General features: G+C 42.2%; 1 protein-coding gene across 1 annotated transcript; it reads left to right on the top strand.

Moving 5' to 3' along the window:
• Positions 1-864: 864 nt before the first annotated feature.
• On the top strand, positions 865-25,581 carry NARF (nuclear prelamin A recognition factor). Its single transcript, XM_075845075.1, has 11 exons — positions 865-1,110; positions 2,815-2,889; positions 3,223-3,366; positions 3,989-4,121; positions 4,488-4,622; positions 8,584-8,702; positions 8,781-8,910; positions 9,182-9,254; positions 20,556-20,690; positions 22,713-22,870; positions 23,957-25,581. The coding sequence occupies exons 1-11, from the start codon at positions 1,084-1,086 to the stop codon at positions 24,196-24,198; spliced, it is 1,371 nt and encodes a 456-aa protein (XP_075701190.1). The 5' UTR covers positions 865-1,083; the 3' UTR covers positions 24,199-25,581.
• The last annotated feature ends 1,336 nt before the right edge of the window (positions 25,582-26,917 follow it).

Below are 26,917 nucleotides of genomic sequence, written 5' to 3' on the forward strand. Positions count from 1 at the left end.
TAGGTGGCTCTGCATCAATTTTTTATCATAATGCTATTCCAACACTTCCCGGTGGCTCTGTATCTGTTTTTATTAATAATGTTTTGCCGATTGTGAACACTATTATTAAAGTTTTACCCACAGTGAACACTAGGTGGCTCTGCATCTACAGTTCATAATGCTATATCAGTAATAAGCACTGAGTCTATTTAGTGCGCATTCATCCTGCTATACCAACATTGAACACTAGATGGCTGCATCACAATGCAAAGGGTTCTGTTCAGGTCACCAACTATAATTATATACCAGCACTGAACACTAGATGGCGCTGTATCCATTCGGTTCACATTTATAATGATATAACCAATGCTCAACGTTAGCGGTTCACATTCATAGTGCTATACTCGCACTGGCCACTAGAGAGCGCTGCATTGATTCACAATCAGAATTGCAGGACAGGTCCCCAAACAAAGTGAAGCAGGTCATTCTGGGGATTTTAGTTTTACAATCCTGTGTCTGAATTCCGGCTGTACCACGTCAGCTGTTAGAGGGGTGTTTCCATTATAAATCCTCTCCTAGACATGTAAGGTGCTCCGCAGCGCCCCTATGTACTATCAGAAAAGTTACTGTATTCTTTCCATAGTTTTACCAGTGACAACGTAGAAAACTTGTCACATGACCACTTGTGTAACGCCAGTTACGAATCTCAAGACACTAGAGAAACAAATGTCCTGTACAATATTGTCTCCCTTACAGGAGACATTTTGCGTGAGTCTGATTAATCCAAATACATCATGTGGGTCTACGCCAAAATGGCTACCACATTTCCGAGCCGTGAGGACGTGTATTACGAGATAACGTTCAGTAGAGCAGTAGTTAGCCGGGCGTGAAGGGGGCGGGATATATGTGGGAAAATCTATTTGCTTCTCATTGGGTAAGGAGCTGTCAATCAAATTAGAGAGGCGAAAGGGGGCAGGTTAGAACGAAAGACGGAGACGGTGTAACAAAGGGCAGGCTGTCAGTGGAGGGGCAGCAGCCTGTGCCCTGTGGATCCGAGAAGCCTCAGCCGACCCCTCTGGGACCCGGCGAGATCCTGAGCAAGACATGAAGTGTGAGAACTGCACTAAGGCGGTGAGCACCCCCCGGAATGTAGCAATGGCTGACACTTAACCCCTTATAAGCCGGTGCTGTGATATAACTACACACATATTATATAATATAATATTACACTGCTCTGGGGCTTCTTAAAGTCATAGGGTCTTTAAATGGCTGACACATATTACACCCAGTGCCTGTCACAAGTATTTGTGGTGTGGCCCTTTAAATGGACAACTTCTATATATCCTACATTACTGTGTGCCTGATGTCTTCTTTCTATAGTTGTATTTTTTGGTTGGCTTTACGTGTTTGATGTGACTGTTGGTATCATGGTTGGATTTGTGGTTATATATATTTTTTATATTTTAGAGAATAAAATAAAAGCAAAATATAAATGTGTGTGTGTGTGTGTGTGTGTGTGTGTGTATGTATGTATATATATATATATATATATATAATTTCTCTAAAATATTAAGAATATATATATATATATATATATATTTATTTTTTTTGGTGTATATATATTTCCTATTGGTTGTTTCGATGTTTGTCAGCCAATGCGTGATCTTTGATGGGAGTTGTATTTGTTGTGTGACCGGTTGACTGTCTTCCTTACGGTGTATGGCCGCCTAGTCTGGTTGGTTGCTATGGGTTACGATGTACGTTTTGTTGTATGTTTCTTCCATTTCTTCGGCAGCGTCGGTCTATGGCGTGACTACTGCGGATGGACCACTTAGAGGGATTCTTCATAACTTCACCCTCTGGCTCTTCTCACGTAGTAGACCGAAGGTTCTCCAGGTCCTACATAGTTTGGAGACCCCATCGTTTTGCGTACTGAAGCACCCCATTAAGTACACCGCAGCATTTTACCACTTGATGAAGACCCATCCTCCACTGTCCACTTCCGAATATTAATGGGGCATAAAGTGCCCCCCGCCTCACTGATAGCAGCCGCATATATATATTGTAGGTGGCTGGTTCATTGTAACCAGAGAATATTGTTTGCTGGCTCAGGATGAACCTCAACGAGGCAAATATTGTGCGCGGTGACGGGTGGATCGTTGTGTTTACGTTCTGGCGTAAATATTTATTTATGTCACACGGCATCGGGTGACCGAATACCCACGTGTCCCCAACACCGCTCCAACTGCCGGCAAAACCGCTCTGCGATATCTAATGTTTCATGGTGGTTTTGCTTTGAATTATTTTTTTTTCTCCATTTGTTCAGTGTAATTTTTTAATATATATAATTTTTTTTTTCTAAAAGAATAAAAAAATATATAAAAATATTGTTGTTTTTTTTCAATAGATTTAAATCAAAGATAACATTTGTATAAGTTGAATAAAAAATTTATTTTATTTTTTATTCAACCTATACAAATGTTTGTTTTTATAAAAAAAAAATTTTTGTTGAATCTATAGAAAAAAATTAATATAAAAAAATCCTAAAATTAAAATATATCTATATAATTTGAATTAAAAAAAATGTAATGTGAGACCATGCTGGGTGCTGTAGTTGTATAACCTGGCAGGTTTGCAGTAACTCGATAGTCGGTGACTGCCTGGTTGTGACGTGGGCTCGGTGCTTGTCACGTAGCGGAGATGGTTCGACTTCTATTTCAGCTGCGTAAATTCTGTACAATTGTGTAGGGAACTCCAAAAAGCCACGTTGTGGTAACATCAGACCCTTGTTTTTGTGTTGTATTATATACTATAATTTTTGACTTTTTTTCCTAGGAATGTAGCAAGAAAAAGAAGAATGAAGATAATTCGGAGCTCTCCGAGCCGCTGCCCCCTGAGGATGGAGACGAGGTGAGAGTGGGACGCCAACTTATCTCAGACCTGCCATGTGTGGTTGTAGATGAGTCCAGGATGGGCCGTCACACACCCAACCACGAGCCTTATCTGTACCCATCACCCCACCCCGGGCTAGACTGATACTCAACGCCCTTCAAAGCTGACATCGGCGCTTAAAAAAAAAAAAAAAAAAAGTTAGCAGATTTCTATTGCAACTTTTTTGCTTTTTCAAAAACATCTAAGTCCTCATTGGTCAACCCCCCCCCCCTCAATTCGCTCCAACCCGTAACTCTCCATCTGTTGTGATACTACAACTCCCAACATTGACTTTTTTTTATTTCTACTCAGAAAAGTGAGTTTCACCGCCTGGCCGATGCCCGTATCTTCTTGAGTGATTGCCTGGCTTGTGGGAACTGCGTGACCTCTGAGGAAGGCGCCAAGATCTTCGCCCAGAACCAGACGGAGCTTTTCAAGGTTTTAAGTCTCAATAAGGTAACGCTTTGGTAAACTCTAACCCTTTCCCTGTTATTGACGCTTAACTTGTGGGTTGTATGGATACTGCGTTACGTCATCTGTCACATCCGGAGCTGCATTCACAATTCTGCTGGTTACTGCTTGCAATCTGTCAACATTGCGACGACAGACCCACCTCTAACAAAGGAATTGATGTTCCATTCCTAGGAGAGGCCCCTTCTCTGCAGTACTTGGCTAACCACTGTCGGTACAAGTGTGGCTGTACTTGGTAATGCAACTCGGCCCTCTTCACATAAATATGCTGCAGTACCAGGCACAGGGACACGTATGGATGGCGCTCTGCCAAGTACTACAAGAAATGTGACGCTGATCATTTGTAGCCCCGCAGGGTTACATCTCCACCCGTCATATGTTATTGGCCTATACTAAGTATGGGCCGTCAATTGAAAATCCCAATACGTTGTTAGAGGTGTGTCTGTCTTTGGAGCGTTGACAGATTCCAGGCAGCAACCGGCAGAATTGTGAATGCAGCTCTGGATGTGACTGGAGTACGTGACTCAAGATTGGTAAATTTCTACTAAGCCTTTAGCAAGGGTCAATGAAGAAGTGACCGTTGTTTTATTTTTCCTTTGTCTTCCAGAAATGTGACCCTTCCCTCCATAGACTGGTGGTGGCGTCCGTCAGTCCGCAGTCCGTGCCTTATTTTGCTGTTAAGTTCCAGCTATCGGTCTGTGAGGCGGCCAGGAAGCTCTGTGGTTTTCTTAAAAGCCTAGGTACGTAGACCAGTCATATTTGGCAATTTTTTGTATCAAAATTGCTCCGATTAGAAGATGCGTGAAAATGTTAAAGTTGCATGCCGGTGGAGCATTGTCAAAGTCGCACTGCACAATTAGCAAGGCTTTTCTTCAGCATAACTCTTACAAAGCAAATTAAGGTCCGAGGATCGTCGGCTCTCTCCAAACCTATGGCTCGCAACCTGTTGCAAAACTACAACTCCCACCATGCTCTGACAGCCGAACGACCAAACTAATCAGTAATTCGCTGTGTTAAGGAATATTGACCCCCACTAGAATTTATTCTCCAGTGCCCCTGGACCCTATGCGTGGACCTGTAGAAGTAATATGTTGTGTCACCCTCAGGCGTCCATCACGTGTTTGATCCTACGATCGCTGCGGATTTCAGCATCCTGGAGACCCAGAGAGACTTCATCCAGAGGTTTAGGCGGCAGACGCAGGATGAGCACGCCTTTCCCATGTTTGCCTCCGCTTGTCCTGGTAAGATCTCGCGGGGTGGTGTGTGTGTGTGTGGGGGGCTTAATGTTCACCCGCTCGGTGGACAGAATCGGCCATGTTGGATTTCACTTGTGCACCCCCCTCCGCCTTGGGGCACCACATGCCAGTTTTGTTATTAAAGGGTTAACCGTTGCAATTTACAAACAGCCTTGTGATAGATGAACCGTCATGGACGCCTCCGGACAAAACTGAAGATAAAGTAGAAGGATCTGGAAAGTGCTGCGGGGAAGTACAGGAATAGCGCAGGTTCTGCTGAGTCAGGAGCTCCCCCGGTGGCAGCTATGTGAAGCACTAGTGCCGCACCAGTGGGCGAAAGGTTAATCTGCCCTGTCCCCTCCAGCACACGTCACATGGGCCGAGGATGGAGAACCTTGATTGTCCATTGTTAAGGATTTGACTATGAAGAGACTGCTCCTTTAACCCCTTCCTGCCGCAGCCAATTTTTTGTTTATATTAATTTTCGTTTTTTCCTCCGCCTTCCAACCTCTCGATCGTGTCAAGGGGGGGTCGATGGGTTGACAGATGGCTCCCCCTCTAGGTCTAACAACTAATTTGCCGCAGTCGTTCTTCAACTTATAAGTATCTATGTGATCAAACAGCAGGGACCGGAGTCATCTACGATCCCAAACGTTGGAGCAAGTCGTGCGCAGCCACTTCTCCAATCATTCCTAGCCTGGATACGATGGCCAGCGGCCACCGTACCAGTCATGACCGAGTTTGGGGCACACCCGTTCTCAACTTAAGTGCGGGTACAACATCTATCAGACGTTTCCGGCGTATTCTGTGTGTGTGTATACATATAATAAATGTCTGTGATATGTATACCCCTTTAAATACCGCAGCACAAATCTTTTCTGTCCTCCATACTCCTCTTTTTTTGTCTAACCTGATACATTGTAACAAACTCTCAGTTGTGTATACAGCACCTGTACAGGACAAGTTTTTAACTAGAATATTCATTGACCGGAAGCAGAGATCTTAAAAAAACAAAACGTAGCCATAATATACAACTCCAATGGGCTTGTATGTTAAAATCCCATAATGCATTACTTTGCCACCCCATATAGCAGAAAAAAACAGCAGTTTCTATAATACAATATGCTCACAAAGGGTTAACAAAAATAAGGGAAGGAAACGACCGGCGCGCTCAGCGCTGGAGAGAGAGATCACTTTATGGGTAAACAATGACACAGCAGAATTCTACAGGAACAGAAACGTCAACAGGGACTGAGGTTATAGCTCACGTGTTCACATTATACTAATGATTGTCTGGTGTACACAGCCCCGCTGCGCCGTCACCCCTCCCCCCATACTGGCTGCTCCTTACATGTGTCCTTATAGGAAATAGTCATTCCTAAGTTACATGATCAAAGCATTTAAAGTATGAGTTATTTGTAAATTATGTAACTACTATAATACTGCCCCTATATACAAGAATATAACTACTATAATACTGCTCCTATATACAAGAATATAACTACTATAATACTGCCCCTATATACAAGAATATAACTACTATAATACTGCTCCTATATACAAGAATATAACTACTATAATACTTCCCCTATATACAAGAATATAACTACTATAATACTGCCCCCTATATACAAGAATATAACTACTATAATACTGCCCCTATATACAAGAATATAACTACTATAATACTGCCCCTATATACAAGAATATAACTACTATAATACTGCTCCTATATACAAGAATATAACTACTATAATACTTCCCCTATATACAAGAATATAACTACTATAATACTGCCCCCTATATACAAGAATATAACTACTATAATACTGCCCCTATATACAAGAATATAACTACTATAATACTGCTCCTATATACAAGAATATAACTACTATAATACTGCCCCCTATATACAAGAATATAACTACTATAATACTGCTCCTATATACAAGAATATAACTACTATAATACTTCCCCTATATACAAGAATATAACTACTATAATACTGCCCCCTATATACAAGAATAGAACTACTATAATACTGCTATATACAAAAATATAACTACTATAATACTTCCCCTATATACAAGAATAGAACTACTATAATACTGCTCCTATATACAAGAATATAACTACTATAATACTGCTCCTATATACAAGAATAACTACTATAATACTGCTCCTATATACAAGAATAACTACTATAATACTGCCCCCTATATACAAGAATATAACTACTATAATACTGCCCCCTATATACAAGAATATAACTACTATAATACTGCCCCTATATACAAGACTATAACTACTATAATACTGCCCCTTATATACAAGAATATAACTACTATAATACTGCTCCTATATACAAGAATATAACTACTATAATACTGCTCCCTATATACAAGAATATAACTACTATAATACTGCCCCTAATATACAAGAATATAACTATATTAATACTGCTCCTATATACAAGAATATAACTACTATAATACTGCTCCCTATATACAAGAATATAACTACTATAATACTGCCCCTATATACAAGAATATAACTACTATAATACTTCCCCTATATACAAGAATATAACTACTATAATACTGCCCCTATATACAAGAATATAACTATTATAATACTGCCCCCTATATACAAGAATATAACTACTATAATACTGCTCCCTATATACAAGAATAGAACTACTATAATACTGCCTCCTATATACAATTATATAACTACTATAATACTGCTCCTATATACAAGAATATAACTACTATAATACTGCCCCCTATATACAAGAATATAACTACTACAATACTGCCCCCTATATACAAGAATATAACTACTATAATACTTCCCCTATATACAAGAATATAACTACTATAATACTGCCCCCTATATACAAGAATAGAACTACTATAATACTGCTATATACAAAAATATAACTACTATAATACTTCCCCTATATACAAGAATAGAACTACTATACTACTGCTCCTATATACAAGAATAGAACTACTATAATACTGTCCCCTATATACAAGAATATACCTACTATAATACTGCCCCTATATACAAGAATATAACTACTATAATACTGCCCACTATGTACAAGAATATAACTACTATAATACTGCCTCCTATATACAAGAATATAACTACTATAATACTGCTCCTATATACAAGAATATAACTACTATAATACTTCCCCCTATGTACAAGAATATAACTACTATAATACTGCTCCTATATACAAGAATATAACTACTATAATACTGCTCCCTATATACAAGAATATAACTACTATAGTACTGCCCCTATATACAAGAATAACTACTATAATACTGCTCCTATATACAAGAATAACTACTATAATACTGCCCCCTATATACAAGAATATAACTACTATAATACTGCCCCCTATATACAAGACTATAACTACTATAATACTGCCCCTATATACAAGACTATAACTACTATAATACTGCCCCTTATATACAAGAATATAACTACTATAATACTGCTCCTATATACAAGAATATAACTACTATAATACTGCTCCCTATATACAAGAATATAACTACTATAATACTGCCCCTAATATACAAGAATATAACTATATTAATACTGCTCCTATATACAAGAATATAACTACTATAATACTGCTCCCTATATACAAGAATATAACTACTATAATACTGCTCCCTATATACAAGAATATAACTACTATAATACTGCCCCTATATACAAGAATATAACTACTATAATACTTCCCCTATATACAAGAATATAACTACTATAATACTGCCCCCTATATACAAGAATATAACTACTATAATACTGCTCCCTATATACAAGAATATAACTACTATAATACTGCCCCCTATATACGACAATATAACTCCTGTATTACTGCCCCCTAATTCTTCCACGTTGCCCCCATTAACGCTTCGTCTTATTTTTCCGTTAGGTTGGGTGCAGTATGCGGAGCGTGTTCTGGGTGACTTGGTTACGCCGCACATCTGCACTGCAAAATCGCCGCAGCAGATTATGGGGTCACTAGTGAAGGGTTACTTTGCGTCACAGAAGGTGAGGGTGACCCTGATGAGCGCTAAGTGCGAGTATAAGTATTTCGACTTCATATTACACGTACGTCTTGTCTTCCAGAATTTGGCCCCGGATAAGATATTCCACCTCGCTGTGGCGCCATGTTATGACCGGAAGATGGAGGCGCTCAGGGAGGACTACTACACCGAGCTGTTTACCTGCCGCGACGTTGACTGCGTGCTGACTTCAGGTTAGTGGCGCCTCTGAGTTCTCCGTGCAGCAGCCAGTGTACATGGGGTCCCTATTCTAACGATCCGACTCCGGAGACCCCCACTGATCCAGTGGATAGGTGTTATTGGGTGGAATGCCCCTCTAAGACTCACTGGAGCAATAAAAGACCTGATTGCAAAAGTATTCACCCCCTTTAAGTTTTATTATTACCACTGGTTTCTGGAATGACCCTTCAGAAGATATCCGCAGCTTTCACACGGTTTTCACGCGCCGTTTTCTCTGTTTTCCAGGAGAGGTGATACAGGTTATGGAGCAGAGAAACATTTCGGTCAAAGAAGTGGAAGAATCTCCCCTAGAGAATGTGTGAGTAATGTTCCCCGCTGCGGGGACCGGGCCGAAAATCCCTCATGTTTGGGAAGGTTTTTTAAATTTTTTGGGAAAAGTGGGGTGACTACCCAATATGGCCACTGATCCAGCTCCCACTGTGGTAGTCACCCAGTTCAAATGGCTTCCTAAATGACACATCCATCCGGTTACTTCCTGAAATTCACTATGAAGGCAGACTTGCCATTCAGGATACTGGGAAAGCTGTGTGGCGCCCTCTGTAGAAGCTTTCTTTAGGCCTCCCATACACCGTTTTTGGTGACCCTTCTACCACTAGGTTTAGTGCTTTAAGAGATTTGGTCCCCCACTCGAGCTGAGCACTCAGTACCCTCCTTGTAGTAACACTACCAGTCCCCCCATGGGGTAATCTCCTGTCGCCTGCCCCCTGGCATACCGATCATGTGATCGCATCACGCTCCAGATATCACATTATTACCGTGTGAAGGAAAAAAATAATCCTTGCACCCTTCGTTGTCCAGTCAGCAGGTTAAGTATTAATCCCGGTCTGTTCACTTTTAATCTGATTTACAGTATTTTGTCTTTTGGGGTTTTATTTATTGGGAGGGGGTGTTTGTTACCCATTTAAAGACACAGTAACCCATTATTTTTTTTATTTGCTCATTGTACAGCACCACTTTGTGTCCACTATATGTTCCCTGTTTATATGCGAAGGGGGGGTGCGGACTGTCTGCAAACCAGCATAGGTCCTACCGCCCCACCCACCCACTAGATGGCGCTGATTTCCTAAAATCCTTCTCTTCATACTACTCCAGGTTTACTCCTACCCCCACTAGATGGCGCTGATTTGTCCCTATCCTACAATATGAGTCGTACACCTCGTGACCCCAGTAGTGGCCTGGCTCATAGTGGCTTTTCTAAAGCCATAATTATCAAAATCAATCGTTCAATGGAAGGCCATGGCTAATGATTTACCTGCACCTGCCTACATGCTGGCGAAACTGGCGCTGCCATTCTGGTGACGCAGCAATTCTTTTAAGATTAAGGTGATGAGTCCTAGGGAATTCAAGAACAAAAACTTTGGTGAAATTAGGGTGTCTGGGCGGATGTACCAAATGAGGGCAAGGTTCTTTACCCCAATATACTTATAGAAGTATGCCATTAATGAAAAAAAACATATTGCGCATGTCCACTTTTTATTTATAAATCGACCACTGTAGAATAGTGAGTGCAGCTCTGGAGTATAATACAGGATGTAACTCAGGATCAGTACAGGATAAGTAATGTATGTACACAGTGACTCCACCAGCAGAATAGTGAGTGCAGCTCTGGAATATAGTACAGGATAAGTAATTTATATACACAGTGACTCCACCAGCAGAATAGGGAGTGCAGCTCTGGAGTATAATACAGGATGTAACTCAGGATAAGTAATGTAATGTATGTACACAGTGACTCCACCAGCAGAATAGTGAGTGCAGCTCTGGAGTATAATACAGGATGTAACTCAGGATCAGTACAGGATAAGTAATGTAATGTATATACACAGTGACTCCACCAGCAGAATAGTGAGTGCAGCTCTGGAGTATAATACAGGATGTAACTCAGGATCATTACAGGATAAGTACTGTCCTGTATGTACACAGTGACTCCACTAGCAGAATAGTGAGTGCAGCTCTGGAGTATAATACAGGATGTAACTCAGGATCATTACAGGGTAAGTACTGTCCTGTATGTACACAGTGAGGGTATGTGCACACGATAAGTGGCTTTTACGTCTGAAAAGACAGACTGTTTTCCGGAGAAAACAGCTGCGTCGTTTCAGACGTAAAAGCTCCTCCTCACATTTTGCGAGGCGTCTTTGACGCCCGTAATCTTGAGCTGTTCTTCATTTACTTCAATGAAAATGGCTCAAATTACGTTTCAAAGAAGTGTCCTGCATATAATGTATACAAGTGTCCTGCACTTCTTTGACGAGGCAGTCGTTTTACGCGTCGTCGTTTGACAGCTGTCAAACGAAGACGCGTAAATGACAGGTCGTCGGCACAGTACGTCGGTAAACCCATTCAAATGTATGGGCAGATGTTTGCCGACGTATTTGAGCCGTATTTTCATAATATGCCTCGTTTACGCCTGAAAATAGGTCGTGTGAACCCAGCCTGAGTCCGCCAGCAGAATAGTGAGTGCAGCTCTGGAGTATAATACAGGATGTAACTCCGGATCAGTACAGGATAAGTAATGTAATGTATGTACACAGTGACTCCACCAGCAGAATAGTGAGTGCAGCTCTGGAATATAGTACAGGATATAACTCAGGATCAGTACAGGATAAGTAATGTAATGTATGTACACAGTGACTCCACCAGATTAGTACAGGATAAGTAATGTAATGTAATGTATGTGCAGAGTGACACCACCAGCAGAATAGTGAGTGCAGCTCTGGAGTAGAATACAGGATGTAACTCAGGATCAGTACAGGATAAGTAATGTAATGTATGTACACAGTGACTCCACCAGATTAGTACAGGATAAGTAATGTAATGTATGTACACAGTGACTCCACCAGCAGAATAGTGAATGCAGCTCTGGTGTATAATACAGGATATAACTCAGGATCAGTGCAGGATAAGTAATGTAATGTATGTACACAGTGACTCCACCAGCAGAATAGTGAGTGCAGCTCTGGAGTATAATACAGGATGTAACTCAGAATAAGTAATGTAATTACAAACGGACTCAACTTTTATGTAGACCAGTTCTATGTGTGAAATGGTATTTAAAGGTTGACACCCGTATAGGAGTCGGCCTGCAGGCCTCTTTCTTGTGTATCGTCTTATTCTCTTTCTCTTCTATCTTTATCTGTCCTCCTCTTACCCTTTACTTTGCTTTCCCCTCCCCCTCCACTGCTGCCCAGGACAGATATGTCGCAGTATACACAAACGGACCTGACTATTGGCTCATTAAATGTCAAGGGGTTACACAGCCCTGGAAAACGATCCATGCTTTTCAATTTGCTGAAAGGCAAAAATATACAGGTGGCGTTCCTCCAAGAGACGCACCTATGTCAGCAAAAACCTTTTAAACTCTCTAACGCATGGTTCCCCAATGCATATCATAGTCTTTCTCCGGACACGAAATCCAGGGGGACAAGCATTTTGATCTCTAGATCTCTTCCTTGGGAGTTCAGGGGGTCTCGCAGTGATGAAGTGGGACGAATGCTCTTGATCAAAGGAGTTATTGACTCTCAAGTATACACTTTTGCCTCTTTTTACCTACCCAACTCTGTTCAATGCACAGCCCTTGTTGGCTTTCTTAATGCCCTGGAGGAGTTTGGGGAGGGTACCATTGTCCTGGGAGGGGATTTCAATGTTGCGTTGGATCCCGCGCTAGACACGTCCGTAGGTGCTTCTTCATTCTCGAGGGCACATCTGCGCCGCATTATGAAATCATTTCACGAACACCAATTAGTGGACACATGGCGTCTCCTACACCCATCAGATAGGGACTTTTCCTTTTACTCCGCAGTGCACGACAAATATTCCAGAATTTATCATTTTTTCGTCAAACATCATTCGCTACATTCTATACGCGCGGCCGACATTGACTCGATTTCCTTTTCAGACCATGCATTAGTCACCTTGACCCTCTCTTTGCATTCCCCTCTATACCGCCAATCTCAGTGGAAACTGAACCCAACGCTTCTCTCGGATTCAGTGGTTACTGCTGATATCCAACGTAATATAGTTGACTACTTCGCAACTAATGCCACAGAGACCATTAACCCTCGCATTATCTGGGAGGCGCATAAATGCGTAATCAGGGGTATATTTATTAAGCATGGTGCACGTCGGAAAAAAGAAAGGGCGGTGGCCACGGTCCGCTTGCTGTCTGAAATTGAAGTACTTGAGATCTCACATAAACGTTCCCATGACCCGGAGTGTAGGATTGCCCTCCTCCGTAAAAGAGAGGAGCTGCGAACCTTAGTGATGGCTCGAGCCAAGGCTACGCTTTCTAGATGTAAACGTCATTATTACGAATATGGCAACAAAAGTAGTAGGTCTCTGGCTAGAGCATTGCGGACCCAACAAACCCAGAATTACATACCCTCCATAATATCCCCCTCACAAACACGGCATCGTCTGCCGTTGGACATAGCTTCTGCATTTCGGGATTTCTACGCTGCCCTATATAATATTGACTCTACCAATCCGTCTGTGACGTCCAGTGAGTTCAGGTCTAAAATTTCTAAATATATCGCGGATTCTGGTCTACCTGCCCTATCGGAAGACCACATCATTAGCCTGGAAGAACCACTTACCACACAAGAACTCTCATACGCTTTAAAACATTCCAGAACAGGAAAGGCACCTGGCCCAGATGGATTTACAATTCAATATTATAAAAAGTTTATGACATCCCTAGGCCCACATTTTCTAGCCTCCTTTAATTCATATTCGGCCTCCTCCCCCATCCCTCCTGACGCACTCAGGGCGCATATCGCGGTGATCCCCAAACCTGGTAAAGACCCTACACAATGTGCCAGCTACAGACCCATATCCCTCCTCAATACAGATATCAAATTGTTTGCTAAAATTCTAGCGGATCGTCTCGCTCCATTGATTGGAGGAATCGTACATACTGACCAAGCAGGGTTCATGGCAGGTAGAGAGGCGCGAGACAACACAACTAGAGCCATCAATTTGATCCACAAGGCCAAAATCTCCAATATACCTCTTATGCTTTTATCTACAGATGCGGAAAAAGCGTTTGATAGAGTTAACTGGACCTTTATGGAAGAAACCCTCTCACGTCTGGGCCTTGGATCACCTATGCTGGGATGGATAATGTCGCTATATTCATGCCCATCCGCCCGAGTTCGAGTAAATGGCCTTCTCTCAGACGATTTTGCTATACACAACGGCACCAGACAAGGTTGCCCCCTTTCACCCTTGATATTTATATTGACACTAGAACCCCATTTAACGAAATATATGTGCAAACACGGATGTGAAGGGACTAGAAACGAATACCTCAACTAACAAAGTGGCGGCCTATGCAGACGATCTGCTATTTTTCCTGACCAATCCAACTGTCTCCCTTCCTAATCTCATGCGGGAATTCCAACGGTTTTCAAGTTTATCCAGTTTTAAAATTAATTTCTCTAAGTCCGAGGCCCTAAACATCTCTCTTTCACCTCATCTTTCCACAACCTTAAAACAATCTTTCAGTTTTAAATGGAACCCAACAGCGTTGAAATATCTTGGGGTTAGCCTGACAGCAGACCTGAGAGATCTCTTCCAACTAAATTTTCCTCCACTCCTTGCTGAGCTTAAGGCAGATTGTGCCAGATGGGCCAAAGGTACCTTTACTTGGTTGGGCCGTTGTAACATCTTCAAAATGAATGCTCTCCCTAGGCTACTTTATTTATTTCAAACCCTTCCCATAGCCATCCCAACACAGTTCTTTAAAACGGTCAATTCTCTTCAGATTAAGTTTGTATGGAATGGTAAGACTCAACGTCTGTCCCGCACGTTATTATGCCGATCTAGGGCATCGGGGGGTCTATCATTACCTGATGTCCGCACTTACTACATTGCATCTCATCTTGCTCGGGTAGTTGATTGGTGCAGACATGCGAGCGTTAAGTCTTGGGTGTCTTTGGAGCAGAGTTTTTACCCTATTCCAATATCGGCCCTTCCATGGCTGCACCGTAGCCAACTCAGACATCATCATCACCCTACTATAGGCCCAACACTAGTATGCTGTTCCCTCCCCTCGGTAAGGGCATCTTGCTTGCCAGTCCCTTCCTCTATGTTTCCGATACTGGGCAATCCATCCTTTCCCACTGGCTTGACGGACCCAGTTTTCCGTATATGGCAATCCTTGGGATGGTGTCGTGCAGATCGGTTCTTAAAGGACGGTGAATGGCTTTCTGTTGCAGACCTGGCCCAGATTGCTGATCTCCCTCCGTTGGGGCAATGGCGTTCGCTGCAGCTGCGACACTTTTTGACGTCTATCCCAGGCCCTAGGTCCTACCAGGAGGGAAAAACTCCACTAGAGACCCTCTGCACAGGCTCTGACCTGATTAGACATACATTGTCCGCTATTTACAGAATTCTCATGGACCCCCCAGATATGCCCAATCCTATATACATGTCAAAATGGGAAGAGGACTTGGGGATATCCTTCTCCCCCGCACAAGGGCTGCGTATATTCCTTATGGCTCAAAAAACCTCCATCTGCTCAAGATACCAAGAGGCAAGCTTCAAACTACTCTCACGTTGGTATAGGACCCCAGTCCGCCTACATAACATCTACCCCACAGTGTCCCCTATGTGCTGGAGATGTGGGCAAGACAGTGGTACCCTCCTCCACACCTTCTGGTCATGTCCTCTCCTTACCCCATTTTGGGAAGGTGTAAAGAGGGTGATAATAGAAGTTACAAATACAAATGTAACTATGGATGCGGCCCTTTTCCTTCTTCATCATTGCGACATTCCAGCGAACAAGTATAAGCGTTCCCTGCTTCACTTCCTAGTGATGGCAGCTCGTCATTGCATGCCACTAAGATGGAAGGATCCATCTCCCCCAACACTGTCCCTCTGGGTTTCACAGGTTAACGACATCATGCATATGGAGGACTTGACATCCGTTATCAACAACTCAAGCTCCAGGTTCTGCCAAACTTGGGCCCAATGGATGGTTTTTCAGTATTCGAACTCCTATAAAGACATCATCTGAGAACCATATCCTTTTAATCGGCCGCAATAACACCCTGGTCTGTGGGATGCTGTGGAGGGTCCCCCCCCCCCCCCCCTCTCCTTCTTCTTTCCGCTCTCCCCTTCTTTCCTCATTCTCTAGATTGGGAGCCTAGCTCCAACCACACTTTAGAGATTCGTGTTCCCTTGTTGTTATTCCCTCTTTTTCATTCAGTATGCCATTATATAACAATGTACTTATTGTTTTTTCTGTACATTTGCCTTTGGATTATGTATTCTAAATGTACATTACCTTGTTGTATGTTCCCTTTATGTTGTAAAATGGACCTCATGGGTCAACAAAAATAAAGAATTTCAAAAAAAAAGGTTGACACCCCCTTACCCTTAACCCCTTCCCGCACCTTGACGTTAATGAACGTCAATGTGTGCAGTAACTTCGCGCACCTTGACGTTCACTAACGTCAGTGCTTTGACAGTTAACCGCCGCGCGGCGCTACACCGCAGCGGCGGTTAACTGTGCAGGGTGTCAGCCCTGCTCTCCCTGTTGCCGATCAGCGGCCTGTCGCCGCTGAAATCGGCAATTAACCCCTTCGATGCGGTGGTCGATTGCGATCCCCACATTGAAGAGGTTTACAGCGGATCGGCAGCCCCCCACATGTATTTGCGGGGGCTGGCGATCCTTCTCACGGCAACCAGAGGCCAGACAATGACCTCCGGGTTGCCATGTACGGAAGCCTCGGAGGATCAGCCTCCGGCCGTTCCTCCTCTGCTTCATGTCAGTGTGACAGTTACGTCACAATGACAGTTACAACACATTACACTACGTGTGTAGTGTAATGTGTTCCAGCAGCGATCAGAGCTGCAAGTCTAAGTGTCCCCTAGTGGGACAAGTAAAAAAAGTAAAAAAAAGATAATAAAAATGTTTTGAAAAAGTGTAAAAATAAAAGTTAGAAGTGACATAAACAAAGAAAGCTTTTTTTCCTATAATAAGTCTTTTATTATAGGAAAAAAATTAACACGCTAAAAAAAGTACACATATTTGGTATCGCCGCGTTCGTAACGACCCCAACTATAAAACTGTAATATTATTTTTCCCGCACGGTGAACACCGCGAAAAAAATAAACGAAAAACAGTGCCCGAATCACAATTTTTTGGTTACCACCCCTCCCAAAATCTGCAATAAAAAGTGATCAAAAAGTCGCATGTACGCCAAAATGGTACCAATACAAACTACAACCCGTCCCGCAAAAAACAAGCCCTTACACCGCATTTTTGACTGAAAAATAAAAAAGTTATCGCTCTCAGAATATGGTGACACAAAAAATAATTTATTTTATAAATAAGTGATTTTATTGCACAAACGCTGCAAAACATCAAAAAGTTATATACGTATGGTATCGCTGTAATCGTATCGACCCGCAGTATAAAATATAATGGTAATTTATAGCCCAGGGTGAACGCCATAAAAAACAGTTTCAGAATTTATGGTTTTTGGTCACCTTGCTTGCCAAAAAATTTTATAAAACGTGATCAAAAAAATTTCTAGTACCCCAAAATGGTACCAATGAAAACTACAGATTGTCCCGCAAAGAATAAACCCTCACCCAGCTCCGGTGGAAAAAAAATAAAACCGTTCTGGCTCTCAGAATATGGCGATGCAAAATGTGCAGAGTGTTCCAAAAGCAGATAAGATCGGGCACCATTTATAAGTGCGACACCGGCCCCATATCTGCCGATTATTATTTATTTACTGCATTATTATACCCTCTTATTATACCCTGATGTACCCCGCACAGATAACATGTACCCTGATGTACTCCGCACAGATAACATGTACCCTGATGTACTCCGCACAGATAACATATGCCCCCACATTATATATTGAGACACCAGTAAAACCCCAAACAGAACTACTACCAAGCTACATCTGCGCCCCAAAAGCCAAATGCTGCTCCCTCCCTTCTGAGCCCTGCAGCGTGCCTAAACACCAGTTTACGCCCATAGATATGGCATCGCCATACCCAGGAGAACCCGCTTAATATTTTATGAGGTATTCGTCTTCAGTGGCACAAACTGGGCATAACATGTAGTGCACTAAAATGGCATATGAGTGGAAAATTGTAATTTTTACTCTGCACCATCCGCTGCACATTAACCCCTGCGCGCACCATGACATAGCATGTCGTAGTGTGGGGGGGTGATGCATGGAGCGTCTCACGTGAAAAATAAAGCATTTAAAACGGCAAAATCACTGTTTTTTGGTCACCTTGGCTCTACCTAAAAATGTAATAAAAAGTGCTCAAAAAGTTGTATGTACCAAAAAATGGTACCAATAAAAACGACCGCTCGTCCCTCAATAAATAAGCCCTCATACCGCTCTATTGACTGAAAAATAAAAAAGTTGTGGCTCTTGGAACGCGGGGAGGAAAAAACTAAAAAGGAAAAGAAAAAAATGGATCAGTCCAGAAAGGGTTAATTACTTTCTAATGAAAAACCATTTATGCCCACACGTGGGGTATTGCCGTACTCGGGAGAAATTGCTTTACAAATGTTGGGCAGCTTTTACCCCCTTTATCCTTTGTGAAATTGAAAAAATGCAACATTTTAGTGGAAGAAATGTTGATATTCATTTTCACGGCCTAATTCTAATAAATCCTGCAAAAGACTTGTGGGGTCTAAATGCCCACTATATCCCTAGATAGATTCTTTAAGTGGTGTAATTTCCACTTTTGGGGGGTTCCACTGTTTGGCCTCTCAGGGGCTTTGCAAATGCAACATGGCACCCAAAAACCATTTCAGCTAAATTTGATCTCCAAAAGACAAATAGCGCTCCTTCCCTTCTGAGCCTTGCTGTGGGTCCAAACAGCAGTTTATTACCACATATGGCATATTTCCGTAATCGGGAGAAATTGTTTTACAAATGTTGGGGTGCTTTTTCTCCTTTATTCCTTGTAAAAATTAAAAATGACTACCTTTTTTCAGAAAAAAAGTAGATTTTTACCTTTACAGAATAATTCCAATGAATTCAGCAAAACAACTGTGGCATCAAAATGCTAACTTTACCCCTAGAAAAATTCCTTGATGAGTGTAGTTTCCAAAATGGGGTCACTTTCCGGGGGTTTCCACTATTTTGTTCCCTCCAGTGCATTTCAAACGCGACACGGCACTGAAAACTATTCCAGCAAAATCAGAATTTCAAAATCCAAATGGTGCTCCTTCCCTTCTGAGGCCTGCTGTGGGTCCAAACTGCAGTTTATTACCACATATGGGGTATTGCTGTAATCGGGAGAAATTGCTTTACATATGTTGGGGTGTTTTTTCTCTTTTATTCCTTGAAAAAATAAAAAAATTCTACGTTTTTTTCAGAAAAAAAGTAGATTTTCATCTTCACATACTAATTCAAATACATTTTGCAAAAAAACTGTGGGTTCAAAATGCTAACTATACCCATAGATAAATTCCTTGAGGGGTGTAGTTTCCAAAATGAGGTCACTTTTGGGGGTCTTTATTGTTTTGGCCCCACAAGACCTCTTCAAACCCGACATGGTACCTAAAATATATGCTAAAAAAAAGAGGCCCCAAAATCCACTAGGTGCTTCTTTGCTTCTGAGGCCTGTGTTTCAGTCCATGACCGAACTAGGGCTACATGTGGGATATTTCTAAAAACTGCAGAATCTGGGCAATAAATAATAAGTTCCATTTCTCAGGTAAAAACTTCTGTGGTATAGATTTTTTTTTATTACAAATGAATTTTGTAAAAAAAAAATGACATTTGTAACTTTCACCTCTACTTTGCTTTAATTCCTGTGAAACGCCTAAAGGGTTAAAACACTTTCTGAATACTGTTTTGAATACTTTGAGGGGTGCAGTTTTCAAAATGGGGTGATTTATGGGGACTTTCTAATAAATAAGACCCTCAAAGCCACTTCAGAACTGAACTGGCCCCTGTAAAAATCGGCTTTTGAAATTTTCTTGAAAATGTGAGAAATTCCTGCTAAAGTTCTAAGCCTTGTAACGTCCTAGAAAAATAAAAGAATGTTCAAAAAACGATGCCAAACTAAAGTAGACATGTGGGGGATGGTAACTAGTGACTATTTTGTGTGGTATTACTATCTGTTTTACAAGCAGATACATTTAAAATTAGAAAAATGCTAATTTTTGCAAATTTTCTTCAAATTTTGGTGTTTTTTACAAATAAATATTGAATTTATCGACCAAATTTTTTCCGTAACATAAAGTACAATATGTCACGAGAAAACAATCTCAGAATCACTTGGATAGGCAAAAGCATTCCGGAGTTATCACCACATAAAGGGACACATGTCAGATTTGAAAAATCGGCTTCGTCCTGAAGGCCAAAACAGGCTCAGTCCTGAAGGGGTTAAATGCATTTTTATAGATGGATGACGTTCATGTTTTTCCCTTGTTCACCATTCTGGTTTTAGTCCAGCAGGCGGTTTTGATTTCCTCTTCTCGTGTGTATCGTACATTACACATTTGTATGAGACTTGTCGTCAATGGGCGAAGGGTAACTTGGTTAATAATAAGATCTTATCAGTAACTCATGTCTTGTATGCTGTTCTTGTTTCCCCCCCATATCAGCTTTGGAGGAACGACGTGTCAGTTTGTTCGCCATGAGGGCACCAGCTCGGACGGTTATCTCGCACACGTCTTCCGTCACGCCGCCAAGGAGCTGTTTGATATGGAGGTTCAAGAAATCGCGTACAAGACCATAAAGTGAGTCCTTACCTGTAATTATCTGTGTACTGTGTCCAGACGCTGTATACACCTATTGTATTCTTGTAGTGGCTTCATAAAGGGACACCCACCTGCAGAATAACTACTTGGCTGTGCTGTTGAGTATAATCGATTGTCCTCTGTTATCAGCCTGATCGTGTTCTTCAATTGGGTGATTGACAGACCGGTGGACGTGTTGTGAAGGCGCTCCCGCCAGACGTCCTGGTCTCTCCTGATTATACCTGCCAGAAACCGGCTCTACAGGAAGTATTCGCTGGTCTTCTGAGCCTCCTGGGACCGGAATGTGATGTCTTCAGTTTGTTCCTCTTGGCCGAGGACGTGTCCGGCGCCACTTTACTGCCACGCTGTCCGGATCTTCACAGCGGAGGGGCACTGATGAGAGGCGATGGGTCTTTCTGATGCCCTGGCCTTCGGCTAGACCTTGTCCTGCCAGTGACTGGCACTCTTGACAGGAGATTGCCCCGTGGGCTACCGTGCTCCCCAGGCTACCATTGGCGCCAAGAACATGTCGTGTCTATATAGGGGTGGCTAGACTGAGTGCCCATAATACCTCCAACTCTCCCTAGTGGGTTCTAGGGGACGATAACCTGATCAGGAAGAATAAGTGGGGACTGGCTGCTGAAGAGAAGGGTAATCAAGATGACGCTAAAGAACCTAAATGCCCCGATCTTCAGAGGGAGATTGCTGCACGCCTGGCGCAATATGCCCACTTTTCACCCACACAACTGCATGATTGGGCATCTGATGCCCCTGATGTACCACTGACATGTCTACGGACCGGGTGGTGGAAGGCTTCTATGCCACCTGAGGTTACCGCCGAGCCAACGCCTAAAGATGTGTTCTATGTAGTCAAGATATGTAAGGCTGGGTTCACGCCAGCACGTTACGTCCGTAATGGAACTACTGTCCCGTACTGAAAACATGATTACAGTACGGGACAGTTGTCCCGCAGCGAGGCAGGGACTCCTAGCGTCGTACATAACTATAATGCTAGGAGCCCGGCTCCCTGCACTGTGTTCGGTCCGGGACTTGCGGCTGAAATACGTTCCGTCCATTATGGATGTAACCTGCTCGTGTGAATCCAGCCTAACTCTGCCTTTTGTGCACTTCAGATACAAGTTGGGGACATTATGGAATCTCTGGCGATATGTAAACATGATCTAAAAAGGTCACTGAACGCACGACTGCGGTGGGGGGGGCAGGGTGTCGGCGCTGGAAGATAATGTGGTGCCAAGAGAAGCTCGTCAACAGGCCTAAGAAACTGGATTTTACCGCAAAAGCCGATGACTTTGAAAATAGGTCGAGACGTAACAACTTCTCCTGAGGGTAGGCCATCAATTTTGGGGGGCTGGATAACCCCTTTAAGGCTAATGGGATAGGGTTACTAATCGTTCTCGTCGACATTTGTATTAGAACAAGTGAAGCCGTATATGCACAAAGATGGCGGATATAACAAGACCTGGTCCTGTAGTTAATTAAAGTGCATTGTGCGCTTCATAGAGGGAGGGTTGTAGGGATGTTTTACATATATGTACTAAATGTATGTGTGTAATATAAAACTGTCAATAAAAACTATTTCATTTAAAAAAAAAAAAAAAAAAAAAAAAGAACTATATAAATTGTGCCATTCCTCAATTATTCCTCCTGGAAATTAATTGACTCACTTGTTAATTCAGGTGAGAGGCTTGTCGCTACAATGCGCAATCCGTGCTATGTTAGTAGGGACAGACCCTATTGACAAGAGGAGTAGTAACTCCTAGTTGTCAATATGTTCAATTATTTCCAGGAGGAATAACAGAGGGACAGCACAATGCAAAATTCTATTAAAAAAAGAGATATTCAAGTATTTGTCTTTTTTTTTAATGAGAAACACAAGTATTTACTAAAACAGACACGTCCGGAAAGCTGAAAGGTCTTCTTTTCTAAATCATCAAGCCGGGATCTGGCCATTGCATTTAATATAATTATTTAAAAACATTTTTGTTTTTTTTAAATTTCTAGGAATAAAGACTTCCAGGAAGTGTGCTTAGAAAAGGATGGGGAGACCGTTCTGAGGTTTGCAGCTGCCTACGGCTTTCGGAACATTCAGAACATGGTACTAAAATTGCGCAAGGGGAAGTTTCACTATCACTTCGTGGAAGTCTTGGCTTGTCCAGGAGGTGAGTCCCAAAAACACCCGCCATAGAACGAGCAGAGTGCTGATAGGGTGAAATCCGCAGAGAACACCCGCCATTGAGCGAGCAGAGAGCTGATAGGGTGAAATCCACAGACCACATCCGCCATAGAGCGAGCAGAGAGCTGATAGGGTGAAATCCGCAGAGAACATCCGCCATAGAACGAGCAGAGTGCTGATAGGGTGAAATCTTCAGAGAACATCCGCCATAGAACGAGCAGAGAGCTGATAGGGTGAAATCTGCAGAGAACATCCGCCATAGAACGAGCAGAGTGCTGATAGGGTGAAATCCGCAGAGAACATCTGCCATAGAACGAGCAGAGTGCTGATAGGGTGAAATCCGCAGAGAACACCCGCATTAGAGCGAGCAGAGTGCTGATAGGGTGAAATCTGCAGAGAACATCCGCCATAGAACGGGCAGAGTGCTGATAGGGTGAAATCCACAGAGAACATCCGCCATAGAGCGAGCAGAGTGCTGATAGGGTGAAATCCACAGAGAACATCCGCCATAGAGCGAGCAGAGTGCTGATAGGGTGAAAAGCTGCGGGTAGTAGTGTCATCGGCGTGCCGTCCGCAATTCACTGACCGTGCACACCTTAATTTCAATGAGCCTGGACCGCAAACCCAAACCATATAATGACTTGTCCATTTTTTATTTATTTTTTTTGCGGTCCGGGCTCCCGGCCGATGCACGACATGGGCCCATAGCAATGAATGGGACCGCAACTCCTCAACATTTTTGCAGATGAATTGCGGACGCAAAAACATGTTCGTGTGCATGGGGCCTTAGTAGTTTTTTTTTTTGTGTGTGTCTATTTGTATACATTTTTTATTTTTTGTTTTTTTTTTATTTTATATTTTCTAAATAAACGTTTGTTTTTTTTTTATTAGTTTTTTTTTTTTATAATTTGTCCTTTTATGAAAAATAAATTATATAACAAAGCTTAACTTTTGATATTTTTTTCATATAACAATATTTTTTTATTTTTTCATGACCATTCTACATCTTTTCACGTGCGCACATTTATTATTTATATTTATATTTGTTTTTCGGGGCTTTTTTTTGTACTAGGTTGTTTGAATGGAAAAGGCCAGGCCCAGACCGTAGATGGAAAACCAGAGCGGGCACAGCTCCAGGAGATGGAGGCCTTATTCACAAATGTGCCAGTCCAGGGCCCGGAAAATAACCCGCACATACAAGCGTTATACACCGGCTGGCTGGAAGGAGAAGAGTCCGAGAAATCCAGAGACACTTTACACACCAAATATGTGCCCGCTACTCCCAACACTGCCCGAGTGGACATGAAATGGTGACCGATCCCTCCGCTGCCAGCGGGCATGAAACCACAGACGGTATAAGGCGGGTGACTGCTGCCGGTACTAGTACATCTATGTCCTCAGAAGTGCTGGGGAGGGGGAACGGATGACTTTTATATACTGTTGCCAACCTCCCGACTGGCACGTATTTGTTACAATGGATTTCATGCGGGCTGTTGTGTTCTCTGTATGTACATGTCATGTAATAGCGCGGGATCGGTGCCGGCCCTTCTCGGCCAACCTCTTAACCATTTTTATTTTGCTGCTAGATCCACCTTTTGTGGGGTTAAAACTGCTGTGTGCATGCCTGTTAACCCCTTCAGTGCCGGAGTGCGGTTGTTTTTTGTCTTTTATTTATATTGGTCTTGCCTACGTTTTTTGTTGTTTTTTTTTTTTTTTGGTCGATTGTTGCTTGAAAAGAAACCGGAGTCCGGGATGATGGTGATCCGGAAACTGTAACGGCCTCCGATTTAGGACACAAAAATTTTAAATCCCTGCGGGGTGCAGTCAGTTCTATATTGAGCACCAAAATATCCATATGTACCAGCGGTATGAATTATTGCTCCCATGTTGCGATTGTTTCTCAAATTTGACTCAAAATGGTAAGCGTTTTCTGTAAATAATTGTAAAAATCTATTTGTGAAGGGGCTGAAAGTGTCAGGTGGTCCCCATCACGGATAACCAGGTACCACGAAGAAATAATAGCATCGACATGTAGGGTGAGGAGTGGTCTTACCACCCTGAAAGCTACACCCACCTGTTTGGTCATACTTCCAATAGTATATCCAATGATAAAGTTCTTAAAAGAAAAAAAAAAATCCAAAAAATGATCACGTTGCCCGTAAGGGTACGGTTCCCTGTAGCATTAAAGGAAAAAAAAAAAATATATATATATATACATTTTATTACTTTTTTTTCTGTCTTCTCTTTAGGTTTTTGTTTTATTTGAATTTATTTTTTTAAATTAAAAAAAAAATCTGATCTGTAGCGCTTACTCGTGGCGGTATGGAACAAACGGTGCTTATGGTTGTTTGATTTGATCATCCACGTAGCTTTAAAATATAAAATAGTAAAACACAAAATGTCACGATCCATAGAACGTACCGCAATGATACCAATTCATAAATATGCCACGTATAATATATATGTTCTTCATAATGTGGTCTGTCATGTGGCAAAAAAATTGGCCTAAGATGAACTATAAAAAAAAGAATAATTTGAGGTGACAAAGATAAAAACGTCACTTAGCGCTATTTGTTTTGTGTGTTGTTTTTTAAAATGGCGGCACATCAGTTTTCTACTTTTACCTCTTTGTTTTATGTTGTTGTGTTTTTGTTTTTTTAGGGCTATGTTTTTGTTCCATCATTAAAATAAATAAAAATGTCTTCGAAAAAAAAATTTATACGATTTTCGACTTTTTTTTATTTTTTTATTTTTTTTAAAAGAAGCGGCAGGGTTTAGTAGGAGCTGTGCGGTCTCCGATGGAACAACAGATTTACCATCATTGACTTCAGAAACGGCTGTAAATTTCATTGCTGTCGCACAAATGGTCAACAGTGCGCCAAATTTATTGTGGTCTACACCTCTTAATAAATGTGCCTCGATTTCTGCTGACGGAAAGTAGTTTGAGGCCGGGTTCCCAAGCGACGGATACGCCGCGTAAAAGCCACGCAGCGTATCCGACCTGGAACCCGCAGGATTTTTCGTCCTAAAACATTGGTGGATTTGTATTTTTTTTGGACAAAGATTCCGCTGCGTAATTAAGCGCACCTACTTGCCCCCTCCCTCCTCTGACGTCCGCTCCGTCCTCCTGGGATGACGTTTCTGGAGGCCGGACTGTAGGAAGGAGAGTGTTCTGGGTAAGTATGATTTTTTTATTTTTTTTCCGACGTTGCAATTTTTGCGGCGCAACACTTTTCTTTCTGTTGCAGGTTTTGCATCCCCATTGAATTCAATGGGGAAAACCCGCAGCAGAAAATAAATGAAAACGCAGCATCAAGTGATGTGCGTAATTAAATGTATTAACGGTTACGTTGCGTTCCCCCCGCCCCCCTAAGCGTGGGCATGAGACCTACTAAATGTCACCCACTCTGCTGCTACTGTAAACGTTAGGGACTAAGCTACTTGGGAACCCGGCCTAAGGATATGTTCACACGCAGAGTTTACGCATGTATTTCGGGGTGTAAACGCCTCATTATGCCTGAAAAAACGGTAGCTAAATGCCTACAATCATTGCCCATTTAAATCAATGGAAAAAACAGCGCTCTGTTCAGATGGGGCGTTTTTTTTACGCCGCTGGTTTAAAAAAAGGGAGTGTAAAATAAATGCCCCGTAAGGCTGGGCTCACAACACACTATTTACGGACGTAATTCGGGCGTTTTAGCCCCGAATTACGTCCGAAAATGCGGCTCAAAAGCGTCGGCGAATATCTGCCCATTCATTTGAATGGGTCTTACGATGTTCTGTGCCGACAGTCATCTTTTTTACGCGCCGCTGTCAAAAAGCGGCGTGTAAAAAAAGAAGCCCGCGTCAATGAAGTGCCTGTCACTTCTTCAGACGTAAATGGAGCCGTTTTCCATGGAAAAACAGCTCCAATTACGTCCGTAATGGACGCAGCGAAAGACGCCTGCACATGCCATTATGGCTGAAATTACGGTGCTGTTTTCAGGAGAAAAAAGCACCGTAATTTCAGCTGTAACAGACGCTGCCGTGTGAA

Source organism: Rhinoderma darwinii, chromosome 13 (assembly GCF_050947455.1).
Source record: "Rhinoderma darwinii isolate aRhiDar2 chromosome 13, aRhiDar2.hap1, whole genome shotgun sequence".
NCBI classification, from domain to species: domain Eukaryota; kingdom Metazoa; phylum Chordata; class Amphibia; order Anura; family Rhinodermatidae; genus Rhinoderma; species Rhinoderma darwinii.